This window comes from Macaca nemestrina, chromosome 1 (assembly GCF_043159975.1).
Source record: "Macaca nemestrina isolate mMacNem1 chromosome 1, mMacNem.hap1, whole genome shotgun sequence".
Taxonomy (NCBI): domain Eukaryota; kingdom Metazoa; phylum Chordata; class Mammalia; order Primates; family Cercopithecidae; genus Macaca; species Macaca nemestrina.
The window spans coordinates 119,700,784-119,721,296 of NC_092125.1; the positions used below are offsets into that span (position 1 = coordinate 119,700,784).

At 40.3% G+C, this 20,513-nt stretch overlaps 1 protein-coding gene across 3 annotated transcripts in view; it reads right to left on the reverse strand.

The window, feature by feature from the left end:
- Positions 1-9,662, reverse strand: part of LOC105479169 (membrane associated guanylate kinase, WW and PDZ domain containing 3) — a 298,113-nt gene extending 288,451 nt beyond the window's left edge. For 2 of the 3 annotated variants that reach the window (XM_071090681.1, XM_011737024.3), the window contains exon 1: positions 8,781-9,662. In XM_071090681.1, the coding sequence (XP_070946782.1) occupies positions 8,781-9,096 (316 nt within the window). In that variant the 5' untranslated portion in view covers positions 9,097-9,662. The remainder of the gene's footprint in view (positions 1-8,780) is intronic. The other variant, XM_011737023.3, reaches the window with a different exon arrangement.
- Positions 9,663-20,513: the final 10,851 nt, after the last annotated feature.

The window sequence follows — 20,513 nt, forward strand, 5'->3', positions numbered from 1 at the left end:
AGGTACGACATTACACCATACTTAAGTAATGTTTCAAAACTTATATACCCATTTTATATGTGTCAGTGAAGCAGTTCATTTCACATAATTTCCACGAAATCATGGTTAAAAAGTTTTATTAGGGACCCCTCAGAAATACTACAATAATGATGTTGTCTCAATTCGTGTTTAAAAGGACCATTGTTTTAAAAGCAAAACACCTTGGAAAATAATTCGTTTAGAATTTCATTTTCAAAAGGGTAGAATAAAATTGTTTTAAAAACGTAATTGCTTAACTAGGCTAATAATCTTTTCCTCAGTGCCGAAGACTGTTAATCTTCCAAAGTATTCCATCTCCCTAAAAATCAACAGCATTGACTTAGAGAATCTTGATGTTTTTTCAATCAAAGAAAATTAAATAAAAATTACAAGAAATACTTTTAAATTATACACATTAAGGTATCAGTATTTCAATTTTTTAAAGAAGTAACTTCTAAATAAAAGCAATTTTTTATTAAAAAAATTAAATATGATAATATTTGAGCAAAAGCAGGGCCTAGAAATCAAATCAGTTTTGGTTTACAGCCAATATCTGTTTTTCTAAAAATGATAGTTTTATGACAACTGTATACTACTGCTGGCTTCAAAGTAAGAGAGATTAAATGTTTTAAAAGAGATCATTTCCTGGAGTATTGATTCCTCGGCATCCCACCCTTTCAGGAACTCCCCCTCCCTTATGTCTTGGGGTTCTGCTACAGTTGTTAATCATATTATGCTATTTATATCCAGCTGCAAGGGTAGACATGTCCCCACGCCTGACCAATCATGGCACTTTATTGTCCTCTCCTCTCTCCGCAGTAATTGGTCCAAGAGATCAGCACAGGGCCAAAGTCTCTGCATGAGATTTGTTATTAGACTCCAAAAAGATGAGAAGCTTTAAGGACCCTGTATGACTTGGGGGTTCAGAGCTACCTTCACTGCTACACTGACAGAGTCTAGCTGAGAAAAAATCCAACCTGGAAGAAAAGAGAACCAAATAATAATTCTAATGACCAACATTTGAGAACATGAAGTTAGCTGTCACTGATCTATGCCTGGATTTTAATGTATGTAAGTCAATAAATTTCTTCTTAGCCTAAATTAATCTCAATAGCATTTCTGTCACTTGCTACAGAATTCTTACAAATACAGAAACTGATATGTAAATTAAGATTTTTTTCTTTCCTACTGAGATCTAAGCTATATATCACAAGATACTTGCTGCAAACTAGATAACCATATCCAAAGAGTAACATATCTCTAGAACTATTCCATTAAAGTGAATTTTTAAAAGTTATTTTACTGGAAGAAAAGCAAAGCCAATCTAGCTTAATTCTATTTAAGTTCAGAAAAGGAAGCATTAACACTTGTTTTTTTCCTACCTTGTAGGGTATTTTCCTTTCATAAAACTACTTCTGCTAAATGCCATTATGTATAGTAAAACCCCATTTTTCATAGTCATGTGTAATTCCCAATCAGAACAACAACGAGATACAGGCTTGCCTCTCACAAACTTCCCTGAAGCCAGAAAATAATAATTATGTGTTTCAAATTCTGTGCAAAAAAACAGCAAAAGCAAAGAGGCTAAAATGCCAGAAAGTTTAAATTAAGTAGATAGGTTACCTTTCACATTGCATACCCAAGACAATAAAAAGGGAAGCCTCCAAATAGAAAAGATCTTAATTATTAACAAATTTGAAACAAAATTTTTCCAATTGTCACTGCATGATATTTTTTAAAACCAAACCCTAAACTCAAAATAAATTATGGCAAGAAAGTTTAACCCTTTATAACCCATACAGAGTCTCTAAAACAATATCTCTCAGTATGTGTTAATAAAACAAGTACCTAATCACCTATAAGGACAGCGTGTCCTTTCTCAGGTATTTAGAGATGTCATAAGTCAAATTATGGTCCTCAAAATGTAATCTATGTTCCCCTCGCCATGTTGGGATGACCGAAATGGGTGGGGGCTGCAAGTAAGTGGGTTGCTCCTGGGAACCACTGCAATGCAGCTGAGTGGCTGCATCAGGATAAATTGCTTGGGTTCAGGGAGGAATGGAGATATAATGATGCCCCCCTTCTCACTGGAAGTCAATTGGCTGTGACTATAACAAAAGGGAAGGCAGGATTAAGATGAAAATATATTTTTCAGTTCCCTTTTTCCTAGGCCAGCAAATTGTGTTTTCCCATAAAACTGGCTAGACTTCCAAAACAACCCAAATAGGGCTATTAACCATAAAGAACAGAACTAATGGTACATTAAGGGTTACATAAAAATATTCATAGTATTACATTATGAGTGGAATGAGGCTGAAGGCAGAAATAGCATTAAGCATCTTACAGCATCATCTTGAGGAGATAACACATTAAAAAAAAAAAACTTATGGAAGACTATTCATAATGGAACTACCTAGCCATTTAAACAATTAATATGATCGTCCCTCTATTTTCCAATTATTCTACAATGTGGATTTTGTGCCCTTGTACAAAATAAAGTTTTTTATACACAAACACACACAACATTATTGAGATGGACCACACTGTAAACCTTTCTGTATGGAATGTTTTTACCCTGTGTTTTTCTCCTCCTCTGCTTCTTACCTACTACTGGAAAGATCCTAATTCCACTCAACCAAAACCTGTCATCTTTCAAAACCAAAGTAAGTTCAAAATTATTCACAATTCATTCCTCAACCACTCAAGTCAGAAAACAAGGGCAGATGGTGTGGATCCTACCAAGATATTAAAAAAGAAAAAAGAAAAAAAGAAAAGAAATCGTTCTTTCACTTCATGTACACATTTAACATCCATAAATTCACTATACATACCTAGATGAGGATAATTTCTTAGAATTAAAAGATTTTTTTGTAAAACATATATTTTTTAATGCAAGTAAATTACTTCATCTGGTATTCGACCAAAAAACTGCAATTGGTTCCAACATGGGTGGAAAAGTGGCAAGTAGGACTCATCCTACAAACAGTACAATATAGTATTTTATGAACAATTTACGGACTTTTTGAAAAGACAGTTTTGCTTATATTTGATTTCCCTCTTTGTGAAATGACTTGAGAACCCAAATCCTTTCTAAAATGCAGCTCCACCACTTTTTTGAATAGCACACTATGCAGCCAGTTAATTAGTCTCGTTTTCACCAAAATTCATACTAAGACCTACCTAAAGAGTTTTAAACACTGGCAGAAAAGTGAAAAAGGCAAAACCCTTACTATAGGTATTCCTTACCAATGAGTCACTAAGCTCCTACTAAATTGCCAGCTTCTTGAAGACACACAACTTCTGACTCATGTTTATATCGCCAGTGCTAGCTCCATGCTGGCACTTGATGGGTGTACCACTAAGTGCTTGCTGAGGGAATGAATGTATGCCAGTAATAGGACTTCTTATTTTTTCTGTATTAAATAAAATAAGCATCTTTTCTTGGAAAACATTCTGAATAATAGTTGTTCTTCAAAAACAAAATAATAACAAGATATTTTGTTAGCAAAATTAGCTAGAAGAGCAATGAATGGATTTGCCTCTTTCCCTACAAACATGTCTCGTAACACCAGCTTCTAAGTTTCTGAAACTCATACTTTTGGCAATAGTTTTAAATTCAGGGCATTCATTCTGTCTACCAAAATGTAATATTTCAAGAAAATTATTTCTCAAAATTTCAGAAGACAAAAAATACCTTATTAAAGGCAAAACAGTTCTAGTCTTCAATAGCAAAACACTTATCTTTTGTCAAATCACACACACACACACACACACACACACACACACAAAACCCTGACATTCACAGATTTTGAAATTGGTAAATAATATTAAAGTAACCCATTAAAACAAGATTCTCTTTCAATATACTCCCAAAACACTAAGTCCCCCCAAAAATTACAAAGCACTTAGGGGTTACACAGTAAAGACCATATGAAACTATCACTTGAGAAGATTAGGCACTGACTTCATAAGTCAGACACTTGAATGAATTTAGAAGATTTGTTTTGCTGCCAGTTTACATAAATTAGCAGAAAAAAAAAAAAATCACGAAAATTTGTCTCTCATAACAAAAGGTTTTGTAAAGTATATCCCAGGATCTCAGAGGAAAAATAATGTATACGTCCCAGGAACACAGAGTTATATTATATGAAAATCAGTTTTAGCAATAAACTGAACAAAATTTAAAATCATCTAAAAATCAAATGGCCAAATGTTAAGTATTTGTTTGTACCAGTAAGATAGCAAGAAATTAAAGAATTGTTAAAATGCCTCAACCTAGGAAAATAAAGCTTTATAAACTAAATTTTTTAAAAAGTCTGGGGGTAAGGGCAGGATCAATAAAGTACCCAAAATGATATACTAGAAAATGATATATGAGAAGAGTTAACAAAAGTTTGTGTATATACACGTATGCATATATGCATATATGCATACGTATATATACACACACATATATACATACTGAGATATTTGGATGTAATACTCCTAGAAAATGATGGAGAGAAAATGTTTTTAAGTACAAAGATGTTAATGATATAATAAGAGTCACCAAATATCACGCAAGCAAATCAGTTTGCAATCGCTAAGGTGTAAGCCTATTACTCATATGAATTGAAGGTGTCAATGAACAGAATCCAAAACCTGAACCCTTGAGTTATTAAGAGCTTTGGTGGGGGGGGGGGTGCAGGGGGAAAAGAAAAGAAAAAAGAAAAAAATCTATCAAAATCTGAAATAGTAGGAAATTTTCGACTTTAAGGTTTATCAAAATGTAATGCTACTTTCCCTAGCAAAGGGGGCTTGGCTTGCTTCTTTTTCTGTTGTTTCTAAAACACTCTCTAGGTCTCTAGATTTTCTTGTTATAAAAAACGTACGAAGAAATGTATTGTAAACCTGGGAGGCTAACAATTAACTCTAAATTCTCTTACCTTTCCCGTCTTCAAATATTATAACCACCTCAACAAAACTCATCAAAAATCCCAAATTACCCACTAAACAAATAAACAAAACAAAACTAACAAAAAGATTCAATAGAGAAGAAAGGCACAGCGTTATTTTTATTTAAATAACACAAATATTTCTTATTTTAAAGCATCCAGTAATGTTTCTTCACCAACAGGAAGTGTATATCTAGGAAATTAGCCCATTTTAATAAAACTCCCTTACAAATTGGATGTCCCAAAGAGTCAGCAGTGAAGACTTTTACCTACATTTAACATTACCCAGGAACTGTTTCACCTTGGTTTTTATTTAAACAAACTATAACATTGTTTCCTATGATTTTCATCCCTGGATACACTACTTGCTTAGGGTAGTTGAATGTAATGTGTGCATGATATGGCAGTAGACAATGATTTCATGTATTTATTGTACCAATACTTAATCTCTGGAATAAAATACACATAATTTACCGAAATTTACTGAAAGCAAACTGCTGAAATACGAGCTTAAAGGTGTATGAAGAAGCATAAAACTCTGCACAATTAGAGTCTGGGGAATTTTAGAACAAAATTAACTACTTGTATATTAACCAGGAGAGAAATGGTTTAAGAGTATATACTGTATAGTAAAATCAAAGAAACTAAACCTAGTCATAGTACTATATCACAGAACAATTTCACCAGGGGTCCAAAGTTCAACTTTACTACTGGGCAAAGACAAAGTTCAAACTCAAATGATAACTTTTCTCTTTGCAGAAAAACAAACAACAGGGTCATAATTAAGAAACAGGTAACTAAGTGGGCCAAGCAACAGGTGAAACCAATGATTCTTCTAGAAGCAGGCAAAGTACTGACTACTAAGTACTACACTAATACTAAAACAGTAAGAAATTACCTAATTGATTCAGGAAAAGTTTTAGATTAGAAACCGCATTTTAAAGAGTAACCTTCAATTCTCTATTAAAGATTATAACCCAAAAAGGGGGGAAAAAATCACAGCTAAAGACAGTAGGTGCCAGAAAGATGTTAAGTCACCTGGCTTTTGGTACAGGCTTTGGGAGGGCGACCCTTAGCACCTAAGTGAAAAGAAGGCTAGGAAGAATCAGCACTACAAAAGCCATGTCCTACAACCCAGCTTATCCTTCTGCCATGGACTTTCTCAGAAGACAATACGAGATCATTTCCAATTAGTATTACATCTTACAGAAATAGTTAAATTTTACTCTTTCACTGTGCTAGTCTCTAAATGTCATGTTATGAATATGGTTTAATAAAAAGCAACTAGTCAAGACAACAGAGTGCTAAGTACACTTTACAATACCTTATTAACTTGAAAAATCAATTTCTGTCACAAAGTTTAGAGAAAAGGGAAAAAAATAAAACAATGTTTATGGCAAGTTTCTTTTTAAATTTCCTTACTCTATTTTCACCCTTTCCAAAATGAATCACAACAATAAAGAATCTTCGTCTCTTCTGAAAATAATGTTTGTTTTTAATCAAACTCAAAGTTCTACAGATAACCTCTTCAAGTTCTTGACTTCTAGTATTTAAAGTCTTGTGTTTAACCTGTAGAAATCTTGCTATTTTATAACAAATGTTGCTTTTAAGCAAAGCCATTTAAGAAAGCCATTTAATATAATACCTAACATGAGGCTATTAAGAAGCTAAGAATACTATTTTTAAAAGAGATTAAAATTTTTAAATTACAACCTGCTTAGAAACAATATTAATCTCAGATAACACAGACATAATGATATCTTGAGAAATTACTGACTCAAAGTGTCTCTTTAAAAAATAAGTGTAGTATTCAGAACTTTACTACTAATGACTACAAAATGTTCTGCGACCATTAATATGTTATTCCCTTTATTTTGGCTAAATCTTTAAAATAGAACAGTGTCTATGGCTGTCAAGAGGGTAAAACTGTATTACTCTAATAATGTCAACTACATATGGGGCATAGGATGCTTATCTAACACAGTTAATATGACTAATACTATAAATCTTGAATTATTGTTAAATATAATACAAAGGTTGAGAAAATGTATAACAGGTAGATTAGACTAATGTGAAATAGCCATCTCTTCGGTCTTCTAAAAAAAAAATCACAATAATTTAGAATACACCAGCTTCCATGTCAATATATCAACTTTAAAATTTCTAAAAATACGTTATATTTTCATCTTTGCCCCAACTACTCAAAACAAAACACAAAGCAATGATGCAGATGTTCTCATTATTCACTGACTCATGGGATTTGAACTAAGATTTGGCACCTAGACTAGTAAATGCTGTCTATATAGTCTTTTGCACATTACACAACAGTGCGTGACTGGCTGAATTACAGCCCCAAAAGTCTTTCCTCTGCCTTTCACACACTGTAAAAGTTAGCGTTAAGAAAAAATTTTACAAATTCTCAAAACTATACAGAAAAAGCTGTTTAAAGTCTGCCAAAGTTTTAAAAAATTAACAACAATAAAAAGAAAACCTCACTACATAAACCCATACATTTAAAATGAATACGATGGAATAGGCTATAGAAAGAAAATCTTAATTATGATCTTAGGAGCATGTGAGTCTGTGTGTATATATATCCACAATACACAGACATATGTAAACCGCACCACAAACCATCAAGCCCCATTAAGCTCAAGGACTATTAAAGATATATTAATATTTCCAAAGCGAGCTGCTGAGAAAGAAATGAGAAGGAGATAACATATTAAAATTTTCTCCAGAATTTTCTAGCATTTTGCCATCAAGGGTGGACTGCTACCTAGCCCAGGTAACAATTAAGCAGCCCATTATATTTTGATGCACCGTATACTCAGTAGAGCACATTCAGGAAAAACAGTTTGGTTTCTAATAACGTTACAATCACCATTCTCTCTCCCACAAACATCTAAGACGACAGAATCACATTCTATCTATGCTGAAACAAAACCAACAATGCTGTCTATAACAAATTCATAAGAACTACTACATACTATCAGATCTCACTGTATGCTGTCTCTGATCAATGCTTTGAAACTGACGAGTATGCCATAAACGTAACGTGCTTTGCAGCAAATTTTACTAGCATAAAAGATACCAGGGCAAAAGAGCCTCCTTTAACCCACCACTTGAACAAAATTCTGTAAAATCAAAAGCGTTACAGAAGCTTTCACTCCGCTAGGCACCTAAGTCTTCCTTCAAAACCCAGACTCTCTTCAACAGCTCCCTGCAAGAACACACCAGTCGGCCACATATCACATATTGTACCCTCATCGGTACTCAGACACCTGAACCACCTGGACTGACAGAGTTAGGCTGACAGCTCCGAGATGTCTGCTAGTGTGCAAGAAACACCGAAGCAGCTAAGCCCTTCCAGGTACACTAGGTGGTAACCTTGGCACCAAGTACTTCTATAGTAAAGACCCTTTTTCCCTGTTAGAAGATGCGTAAGATCGTTCCAAAGAAAATGCTACAATCCTAAGGACCTTTTTGCACAACAGAGAGCGGAAAAGGCTGGCCTTCTCTAGTCAACAACTCTTGTCTGCGGGGGGAGATGGAGCTACAAATATAGGAAACTCAGCTTCTAGTCGCAATTCTGTGACAGCTAACACAGCTAGCAGGGCAACCTCGCCAAGCCAGAGCTCAGTTTTCCCATCGGCAAAATGGGACTCACCAACGCCACCCCTCCCCCTCGTCAAGGAGTCAGGCACACCCTAGAGGTCTAAGATTACCCCGGACCATACGCGGTGGGGAGGTGCCGTCGCTCCCAGGACGCCCACCCTGGCGCCCCTGTACCCAACACCCCGCGGCAGATACGCAGGGCCGGCGTACCTGGTTTCACAGTCTTGAGACGGATGGGCTCGCGGAAGTGGCGGATGACAGCCAGGGTGTCCCGGTTGGTGAGCCCGCTGACAGGCGTCCCGTTTACCTCCAGCAGCACATCGCCTGGGCTGGGCGCCTTGCCGGAGACGACGCAGCAGGTGCCCCCGCCGGGCTCCTCGCGGAGCCGCCCCAGGTAGGGGAACTCGCCACGCTCCGCGCCACCGCGGATCTCCGCGCCGAAGTCGCCCGGGGGCCCGGCCCAGGACACGGCGCACTCCTGCACCTTGCTGAGCCAGTGCTTCTTCTTCTTCAGCGTCTTCGACATCCCGAACCCCGCTGCACCATGGGGGAGACCCCGCGCGGGCGGCCGGGGCGCCGCTCCGGCCCCGTCTCAGCCCGGGGGCCCTGGGCGGCCCGCGCAGCCGGGTCAGGGGGGCCTCGCCGCTCCGGCCCCCACCCGGTGACCACAGCCCGCTGGGGGCCCGGCCGCTCCCAGACTAGTAAAGGCTCCGAGACGCCTCTTGGACGCCCCTCCCAGCTGCGCTCCCCGGGGCTGACCAGACTCCGCGAGGGCCAGCGCAGGTTAGGCTGAAGAAAGGAAAAGGGAATTGTCCCCAGGCGGTTCCAAAAGGGGCTTCGGGCGGGGTCACTGCCGCCGGCTGGTCCCCGGGCGCAGCGCCCGAGCGGCGGGAAAGGCTGAGGCGGGGGGGCGGTGAGGTGAAGGGGGAAGAGCCGGGAACGGGAAAAATCCGTCGGGGGCGCGCAGAAGCGCGCGTAGACCCGTCGCGGGATCGATCGTGCCCGCTGCGGAGCTGTAGCGCGGAGACCAACGCCTGCCCAAGCTGCCAGGAAACTGCCGCTTTCAAACCCGCCGCAACCTCCTCCTCCTCCCTTTTCCCTTCCCCCCGCCCTCGCCCATCCCTCATCCAGAGCCCCGCCCCCTCCTGCCGCGCGGCGCCCGGCGCGCTGCCGTCACAGGCCCGGCGCTTGGGAACGAGCCCCGGCCCCGGACTCTCGCGCCAGGGATTGGCCCCCGGCGGGCAGGGGGCGGACCGCCAACGAGAATGAGGACCACTGGTTGGTCGGTGCGAGTGGAGGAGGCGGGCACTAGAATGACTGAAGTTTAGAGAGGGTGGAAAGAAGTTTGGAGAGTGAGGGAGGGCGCAGAGGAGGGGCAGGGGAGTGGAATGGGCTTCAGGTCGCAGGGCCGGGAGAGGCCCTCTGCGCGGCTGCTGGAGCCGAGGAAAACGCGAATCCGAGAGTGACCGAACTCCCCGAAGTGGGGGCGTGGCCGGCGAGTTAGGCGGAGACGCAGGCGGAGCCTCCGAGTCTGTGCGGGGCGCTGAGAGGGGCCGGTGTGCTTAGAATGGAAGACAACGTGCGGAGTCCTGACCCTGCCAAGGTTCCGGGGCCTCTAGGGTGGCCTGTTACAGCCGATAGCTTGCATTGAGTGGATATTTCTTGTTCATTCGTTCATTCAACAAATGTTGAATGAACGCCCATTGAGGCAGGGCTTCGGAGTCCGGTTGATGAAAGATATTATAAAATAGAGTCCGGCATTTAACTGCTGTGTGACCTCAGAAAAATTAGACAACCTCTCTGAGCCGCAGCGTCCTCAATGAAAAGTGAAGATTCCGGAAGATGTACAAAATAACTGCATAGTGCCTGGCAGTGTGTGGATCCCTCTTAAAGTTTGGTAGCTGCTGCTGCTGATGATGATGATGATGACGATGACGATTTTGTGTTAGATATTGTGCTAGGTACTGGGATTCAAGGGTGAAGAAGCCCCGCTATTGAGGAGGTTACAGTCTAGTGGGAGAGACTGAGAAGTAAGCAGACTGCCTGACGTGAGGGGGCGGGGTGGAGGTAGAGGTGGATTATTAAGAACTAGCCTGGTAGCCAGCAGACCTGGTTGGAGTCTTGACGTGCTACTGACTTGCTGTTTGACCTTGGCCAAATCTCAGTTAAAGGAGGTGAAGGGAGAACGAACATCAAATAAAAGACACCGTAGATCCCTTCCAGCTCTAATTTTTCGAAAACTTCACTAAAGCTTTCTCTCTTCCCCGGCTTGACTCACACTCTTCCCTGTCTTTGGAATGCCCTTCAAACCATCTCTTTTAAAACTCCTATCCGTCATCATCCCAAATGCCAGCTCTTCCAGGTAGCTTTCTCTGATTTCTTGCCCTCAAGTGGAAAATGTTTTCTCTGAGCTATGATCTTTGTTTCACTTCTGCAGCATGCCATTTATTTGTGTAGTCTCCTGTCTCCCTTCAATAGTAGGTGAAAGCCCTTATTTAACTCCACAGAATCTCACCACACCTCGGATAGACTGGACCAAACTTCAATAGCTGCAGTGATTTGGTTGACATCATTGTATCAGTCAGGGTCCTGGCAGGAAACAAATGGCATTTTGCAAAGATGTGGGCAGGGTGTGGGAAACCACAAGAGAAGCCTGGAACCCTGAGGCTACAACTCCCAGATCTGTCCAATCAGGGGAAAGAACAGTTGCCGAAAAATCCAGACACAGAGGGCCACCTGACAGGAGTCTGACCTTCAGTCAACGGATGCAGTCAGCCTAAGTAAACATCCAGCAAAGGACCTGGGGGATTTATATCTAACTCACCACCCACCTCCAGTCTCCTGGTGGTGTAGGTCAATGGCCAAGTCCAACCAGAAGCCAGAGGGCAAGGGAGGCTTTTGATATAGTTCATATCAGTCAGTTTCAGAAAAGGAAACAGTGCATCTGAGGGGAAAATATTCAGCACAGACACCATGTGGGTGGCTCAGATTTACCCATATCTGAGACGAAGCTTGGAGTATTTTTTTTTTCTAAACTACTACCTATACTAATGGATTCCTGGATAAAATCTTCATAACCTACACATCATCTGTTTTTGCTGAAACTCTGAGAAAACATCTTTCTCTGTCTAGATTGCATCTGTTAGAATGCCTTTGGCCTCAAGGAACAGAATATTTGACAGTAGCTTTAAACATGAGGTCATTTATTATATCTTTAATATAAGTTTCAAGTGCAGATAGTTTCAGGGTTAGTTGAGCAGCACAATCATGTCATCAAGGACCCAAGCTCTTTTTTGTGTTTGCTCTCTGCCCTCACATGTGTGTTAGCAGCCGTCACCTCTTAATTGCAATGTGACTGCCATAGCTCCAGACATCACATCCACAGAGGTCATTGCACAGAGCAGGAAGGGAAGAAAAGGAAGTGCTGTCCACCATTTTTATGAAAGAGAAAAATATTTCCCAGACTTTAGAATCTTCCTTATTGTCCAGAAAATGGTCACATGCAACATCAGACCAGTCACTGGCAAAAAGAGAGGATTTGCCACAGTTCATTAAATTGATCACAAGTCATCCCTAAACAAAATGAGTGTTCTGATGGAGAGAAAAGGGGAAATAGTTGCTAAGTAGGCATCCAACAGTGTTTGCCACATGCCTCAACCATCAATAAGTTATATTCATTCTTGGGCAGAAAACTGCAGTGGTTCAGAGCTTGAGCTTTTGTGTCAGACTGCAAATCCCAGCCTTTCTACTTAGTAGCTCTGTGATCTTAAGCAAGTTATTTAACCTTGCCTATCCTCAATTTCCTCATCCACAAAATGGGTTTGATGACAGTATTTACCTGAGCTGTTGTGAGAATTGTATGAAGCTATTGAGTCAAGTAATTTGAGTCAAGCTATGTGATAATATAGGGTGCAGCATAGAGCAAACAGTACATTTTTATTTTAGTTTGTGCTAAATTGTACTATCTGTGACAAAGCTAAAAACATCATATTAAATTCACCCATCTTAGTAAGCTTTGGTTCAGTTTTTTAAATATTCTAGAAATAAGCTACCCATGCTATTGAATTAATTCTAGTAGGATATTATTTTGGCAATTATTACATAAAGGGGTCATGTCATAAGCTCTGTCTCTAAAATGGCGCCTAATTAAATCATCATATTGTATCCATGTTTATCACTACTTTCCAAACCTAATGATTGGTTTAATAGTTGTGATTTCCATTAGGGAATATTAATAAGCCAAACAACATGGAACAAAAATAATAAAAATAAATGAGGCAATTGAATTTGATGATCTCCAAGGTTTCTTTGAGCTATCTCTGTCTAATCTATAGAGATAGAGATAGCTATGTGTGTTAGGCTATTTTTGTGTCATTATAAAGAAATACCTGAGGCTGGGTAATTTATAAAGAAAAGAGGTTTAGTTCGCTCACAGTTCTGCAGGCTGTACAAGCATGGCGCTGGTATCTGCTTGGCTTCCTGGTGAGGCCTCAGGTAGGATTCACTCATGGTGAAAGGCACAGCAGTGGCAGGCACATCACATGGTGAAAGTGGGAGCAAGAGAGGGTGGAGGTGCCACACACTTTTAAACAACCAGGTCTGGTGTGAACTCACTCATCGCCAAGAAGACAGCACTAAGCCATACGTGAGGGATCCGTCCTGTCCCCATGATCCAAACAGTTCCCACCAGGCCCCACCTCCAATACTGGGGATCACATTCAACATGAGATTTGGAGCAGACAAATAGCCAAAACATATCAATATGTTTCACTATGGAAACTTACAAGTTCAGTCCCAAGATGGCTGCAGAAGCTCCAAGTATCACATCCTCACACAATAATGTCTAAAGACTGAAAGGAGAGAAGAGGATATTTCCTTTCCTCATTTCCTTTTTGTAGGTCAAGGAAGCCTTTCCCCCAAAGGCCTCCAGGAAGTCTTCTCCTCCAGCTTCTTGGCCACAGTTTCCCGAATTTACTTTACTAAATAAATCTTTGCCAAGGGTAATGAAATATCCTATTACTCCTCCAACATCACCTCTGGTACTCTGAAGGGGGCCCTGCTTCTTCAGCTGCACAATATAGGGACAAAACTTGGGGGAAGGGGTCTCTTAGTAAATATAGGGAGAGGACATTAGCTTTTGGGTAAGCAACCCACATTGTCTGCCACGTGTCCACTGCATTGATTTCCTTCTAATAATTTTTTTTTTTTTTTTTTTAGCAAGGTGGAAAGTTTGTTTTGTTTCATAATATTGTGCCTAATGTTTCTAATGACAGTTACGTAAACCCACTCCTGACCGGGCGCAGAGGCTTAGGCCTGTAATCCCAGCACTTTGGGAGGTCAAGGCAGGCGGATCACTTGAGGTAAGGAGTTCAAGACCAGCCTGGCCAATATGGTGAAACCCCGTCTCTATTAAAACTACCAAAATTAGCCCAGCATGGTAGGAGCTACCTGTAATCCCAGCTACTCAGGAGGCTGAGGTGGAAGAATCACTTGAACCGGGGAAGCAGAGGTTGCAGCGAGCCAAGATTGCACCATTGCACTCCAGCCTAGGCGTTGCAGCGAGGCTCTGTTTCAAAAAACCCACTCTTGGCCGGGCGCAGTGGCTCACACCTGTAATCCTAGCACTTTGGGAGGCCGAGGCAGGTGGATCACCTGAGGTCGGGAGTTCGAGACCAGCCTGATCAACATGGAGAAACCCCATCTCTACTAAAAATACAAAATTAGCTGGGCGTGGTGGCGCATGCCTGTAATCCCAGCTACTCAAGAGCCTGAGGCAGGAGAATCGCTTGAACTCGGGAGGCGGAGGTTGCGGTGAGCCGAGATCATGCCATTGCACTCCAGCCGTCTCAAAAAAAAAAACAAAACAAAAAACAAAAAAAAATCCCACTCTTTTAAGTAGAAAACTTCAGAATGGAGGTATAAATTTCCCATTTTTGAAAGTGACCCATACTTAGTTACTTCTTTGTACAATCAGGGATGCCTCATGGTGGTGCAATGCAGAGTCTATGTGAGTAGTGCCCTGGAGTTATTCATGGCTTTGTGCCAAAGCAAGACAAAAGGAGGGGGAAATGTTAGATTTTGTTTATATTTATATTCTCACTAGTTTCATGGAAAACTGAATTTCTAGTAACAATAAATCAAACCGTCATGATTTAGATGAAGTCATTCTCAACTATTGAGGTGGCAGACAGTGGGGAAAAGGGGGAGTGGACAGATAGAACAAATATGCGCCTTCTATACAGAATGTAAGAAAATGTGTCCTGTTTTTTTTTTCCAACAGATTATTATAATAAAATCATCTTGAGTTGTTAAAATTCTGATCCACAAAATCTTTCGCTGGCTTAGAAAATGTTTATATTTACTCATATAATGGAAATAATATATGTAATGTAGTCCAATATTAATAGCCTAGCCAAATTCAGTATTAATGTTCTATTGTACTTTATATTTTGTTAGTGTTTTTATTTGCCTAGGTTATGTGCCAGTTTGTATGCCAATGCTAAAGTATGCTCAATTACAAAAGCAATAACATGGAAATTTTTATTTCACTTAAATAAACTAATTTATTGTTTAAAATCAGTATTACTGTGTTTCTCACTTAAACATGCATTTTTACCCATAGATGCACTTACCTGCAAATGACCAAATGAATCCAACCCAAATACAGAGAACAACAGCAACATTAAAAATCAGTTTCAGCCAGGCGCAGTGGCTCACGCCTGTAATCCCAACACTTTGGGAGGCTGAGGTGGGCGGATCACCTCAGGAGTTCAAGACCAGCCTGACTAACATAGGGTGAAACCCTATCTCTACTAAAAATACAAAAATTAGCTGGACATAGTGGTGGGCACCTGTAATCCCAGCTACTTGGCAGGCTGAGGCAGAAGAATCACTTGAACCCAGGAGGCGGAGGTTGCAGTGAACCGAGATCCTGCCATTGCACTGTAGCCTGGGCAACAGAGCCAGACTCCATCTCAAAAACAAACAAACCAACAAAAAATCAGTTTCAGCGCCAACATCTTTTGGAAAGGGGAGTTAGTTAAGCAGTTAGGTGTCACGTTTGTCTAACAAAACAGGACAAAGAGAACATTGAAAGAAATAGAAAATGCCAAAATGCCCATCTTTCTAATTAAAAGCCACCTTTTCCCCAAAGCTGGCCTGGATTTCCTATAGGTGGATGCCATCTCTTCCTTCTCCAATGTTGTTTCTATCTATGTGTTTTATCTTTTCCAGTAGACCTCAAGATCCCTGAGGGCAAGATCTCTTTTTGATTCATTTGTGCATTGAGCTGGGTGCTTTGTCTTTGGTGCAGTTAGCACACATTCATTTATAGCAATGAACAGATTTACAAGGCCCTTACTTTCATAGGGAAGAAGACAGTAAACCTGAAACAAGTAAATTATCAAGATAATTTCAGGTAGGTGGCCGGGCATGATGGCTCATGCCAAGGCAGGTGGATCACTTGAACCCAGGAGTTTGAGACCAACCTAGGCAAGATGGCGAAACCCCATCTCTACAAAAAATACAAAAATTAGCCAGGCATGGTGGCACATGCCTATGGTCCCAGCTACTCAGGTGGCTGAGGTGGGAGGATCACCTGAGCCATAGGCGGTCGAGGCTGCAGTGAGGTGTGATCAGGCCACTGCACTTCAGCCTGGGCAACAGCGTAAAACCCCATCTCAAAAAAAAAAAAAAAAAAAAAGATAATTTCCGGTAGTAATAAATATAAATGAAACAGAATAAGTGTAAGTGATTGAGTGGTTAAAAGTAGACACAGGCTTCATTAAATAGAGGGCTTAGAGAGAGGGCTTCAGGGAAAGTAACAGTTGTGATGAGACCTGAATGACAACGAAAAGTGAGCCATATGAAGATATAAGTCCAGCACATTCCAGAGCTACACGAAGACCTTAGGTAGGCCTTTGAATGAATGAATGTAAGGAACAGAAAGAGTGCTGGAGTGGGGTTATGGAGGAGAGAGTGGTAGGAAATGAAATCAGAGAGGTAGGCCAGATCACATAAAGCTTTTTAGGTCAAAGTAAGGAATTTGGAACTTATTCTGAGCACAGTGAGAAGTTTTAAAGAGAGAAATGGCACAATCTGGTTTACATTTTAGGCCTAATTGCTATGATTCTGATTGCTATGTTGAAAAGGATGGGTGGGGGTGACAGTGGAAACAGAGAAGGCAGACAGAAACCTAGAATGAGAACCCACTGAGAGATGACGGTGGCTTAGACCAGGGTAGAAATAATGCAGATGAAAATCTGTTGAAGGCACTGTGGAAACCAGAAATTATAGCTTTAATTTTCTAGACTGATCATAGCTAAATAAACATACATTACAATTGTACTTAGTAAGGAATTTTGTGGAGTGTAATTGTTTTGTCGAAATGTCCTTTCCCCATAAGATAAGGAGGAGGACACTAGAAAGTAAAAAGTGAGGAAAAGTTCTTAATTAAGTTTAAATTTATACGGGTTCTTTCTTTTATTATGTTTATTCAGAAGAGCTTCCAGAGAGATGTAATGTTAATTTCAAGGTTTTTGTTTAATCTCTTAAGAAAGTAACATCCACTCAAAGCGCATGATGACTTAAAGTTTATGAAACAACATTTATTGTTCCTTTAATCTATAGAATGTATTATATGAAGTAGAATTTGTTTCTTAAATTATAAACTAACTCGCGAGCCTTGTTTTTTAAAACAGCTCTGACACCATATAAAATCATTTAGGTTATTTGACTAGTTAGAAAACTTCAAATTTTTGAGTCTTATTTTCCCACTGCAGACTGGAAGCCAACAGTGCCTGTGGCAGATTCCAATACAAAGCACAAACTGAGGCTCCTTTACTTCAACAGAAGGAAAATTCTCATTTACTTGGCTAAACTTAGGTGTAGTGCTTCCAGACACATACTCACAAAATTTCACGTAAATATGATTGGAAAAATACCACATGAGCTTAAAATAAACACACGCCATTCAAAGACAGGATACTGTGGTCTTTCCTACACTAACAATTACTCTACACTAACAATGGCTCCACGTATGATTTTTCAGCTTTACAGTGATGCAAAAGCAATATGCATTCAGTAGAAACCATAATTCAAGTACCATACAACCATATAGTTTTCACTTTCAGTACAGTATTCAATAAATTACATGAAATATTCAACACTTTATTGTAAAATAGGCTTTGTGTTAGATGATTTTGCCCAATTGTGGGCTAATATAACTGTTCTGAGCATGTTTAAGGTAGGGTATGCTAAGCTTATGATGTTTGGTAGGTTCAGTGTATTAAAAGCATTTTCAATTTACTGTATTTTCAAATTACAATGAGTTTAACCAGGATGTAACCCCATCATAAGTCAAGGAGCATCTGTACTTACAAAGGAATCAAAGTAAGGTCTGTACTGAATTTGCCTTCATTCAAAAATAAAGAGTAATCCAAAAGAAGACACATATGTGCTCAACAGCTATGTGAAAAAATGCTCAATATCATTAATCATCAGAGAAGTGCAAACTAAAATCACAATGAGATATCACCTCACACCTGTCAGAATGGCTATTATCAAAAAGATGAGGCTGGGCGTAGTGGCTCATGCCCATAATCCCAGCACTTTCGGCGGCCACGGTGGGAGGATCACTTGAGCCCAGGAGTTCAAGACCAGCCTGGCAACATAGTTAGACCCTGTCTCTACAAAAAACAATTTTAAAAATTAGCCAGGCATTGTGGCATGAGCCTGTGGTCCCAACTACTCAGGAGGCTGAGGTGGGAGGATCATTTGAGCCCAAGAGGTCAAGGCTGCAGTGAGCCATGATTATGCCACTGCTCTCCAGTCTAGGAGACAGAGCGAGATCCTATCTGGGAAAAAAAAAAAAAAAAAAGATGAAAGGTAATAAGTGTTGGTGATAAGGATGTAAAGAAAACCCTTGTATACTGTTGATAGGAATGTAAATTAGCATAGCCACTATGGAGACAGTATGGAGATTCCTCCAAAAAAAATGAAAAATAGAATTACCATATGATACCATATGATCCACCAATCCCACTTCTGAGTATATATCCAAAGGATTTGAAATATCTGCACTCTCTTGTTTGTTACAGCAATGTTCACAATAGTCAAGATGTGGAATCAACCTAAGTGTTCATCAGTAGATGAATGGATAAAGAAAATGTGATATATATATACCTATATATATATATAATGGGATAATACTATTCAGCCCTAAAAAGTAAAAAGAGGGAAATTCTGTCCTTTGTGACAACATGGATGAACCTGTAGAACATTATACTAAGTGAAATAAGCCAGGCACAGAAAAACAAATACCACGTGTTCTCATTTATATGTGGAATATAAAACAATCAAACTCATAGAGTCAGAAAGCAGAATGATGTTTACCAAAGTCTGGGGGGTGGGGAGAATGGGGAGATGTTGGCCAAATGATACACTGTTTCAGTTAGACAGGAAATAAATTATAAGTATTTGAGGTGTTGGATATGTTAATTAGGTTGATTCAATCATTCCAATGTGTGTGGCTGTGTGTGTTATATACATATTGTGTATATATATATACACACACATAACATCACTTTGTACCCCATAAATATATATAATTACAACTTGTTGAAATTCAATAATATTTTTTAATAGAAAGTGATCTTTCTGAGTTTGGGATGAGGGAGGGAGATGATTTTCAGTCCAGAATCAGGGTAACATTCTAGCTAACATGGGTTCTGATGAGATGCTTCTATGCTTAGAACCCAAAATTAATCTTAGCGGATTTAAATATATAATAACTGTCCAGCCACAGTCTGACAGGCACAACTTGGACAAAGAAAGTGACAGATTATATCAACAGCAGGCCTTCAGAAACATTCATACAAACGATACATGGTTAATTTTCAAGTTTGCCTTTTCAGCCTTGGTGTGTTTGAGAATGTTTAAGAGTTAAGAAATTGAAATTTTCAAGTTGCAACTGCTATGGACTGAATTGCATCCTCTCCAGATTCATAAAGCCCTGACCTCCAATGTGGAAATAGGGTTTTGGGGAGGTTATTAAGGTTAAATTAGCTGATAAGGGTGGAGTTCTAATCTCATCTCTTTCCCTGCTCTCTTCCTCCCACCATGAGATGACACAGAGAAAAAGGCAGCTGTCTGCAAGCCAGGACGACAGCCATCACCAGAAACTGGCCATGCCGCTGCCCTGATCTCAGACTTCCAGCCTCCAAAACTGTGAGAAAATAAATTTCTGTCATGTCAGCCGTTTAGTCCACGGTTTTGTGTTATGGCAGCCTGAGCTGACTAAGACACAAGTAGTTACAGTGATTCTTTCCAAATAATGAGTGAGATCTTGTCTGTCTTTGCTTAACACTGCATTGTATTACCATTTCACTCTAAGTAAAAGCCATTGTTCCTACAATGACCACAGGCCCTACCTGATGTGGACCATTTTCATCCCCAGCCATTATCCATTTATCTCTGATTTCATTCATTACTGCCCCCTATTCTCCCACCTGACTCCAGCCCAGCTATCCTGGCCTTCTTATAATTCATGCTACATGCAGGCATGCTTCTGCCTAAGCTTTCCCTCTGCCTGGAGTGCTCTTCCCCCAAATATCTGCATGGCCCATTCCCTCACCTCTAACTCTTTGATCAGTTGTCACTTCTCCATGGCCTGTACTCTGACCTTCCTATTTCAAAATGCAACATTCTCCCAACCCTTAACCCTCCTTGTACAGCCCTCTCTAGCTTTTCTTTTCTTTGTCCACAGCATTTACCCCTTTCTAATGTACTATACATTTCACGTGCTACTGATAGGTGACAAAGTGCTAGCAGCCCTCACTCTCAGCCCCTCCTCGGCCTCAGCGTGCACTTTGGCAGCGCTTGAGGAGCCCTTCAGCCCGCCACGGCACCGTGGGAGCCCCTCTCTGGGATGGCTGGGACCAGAGC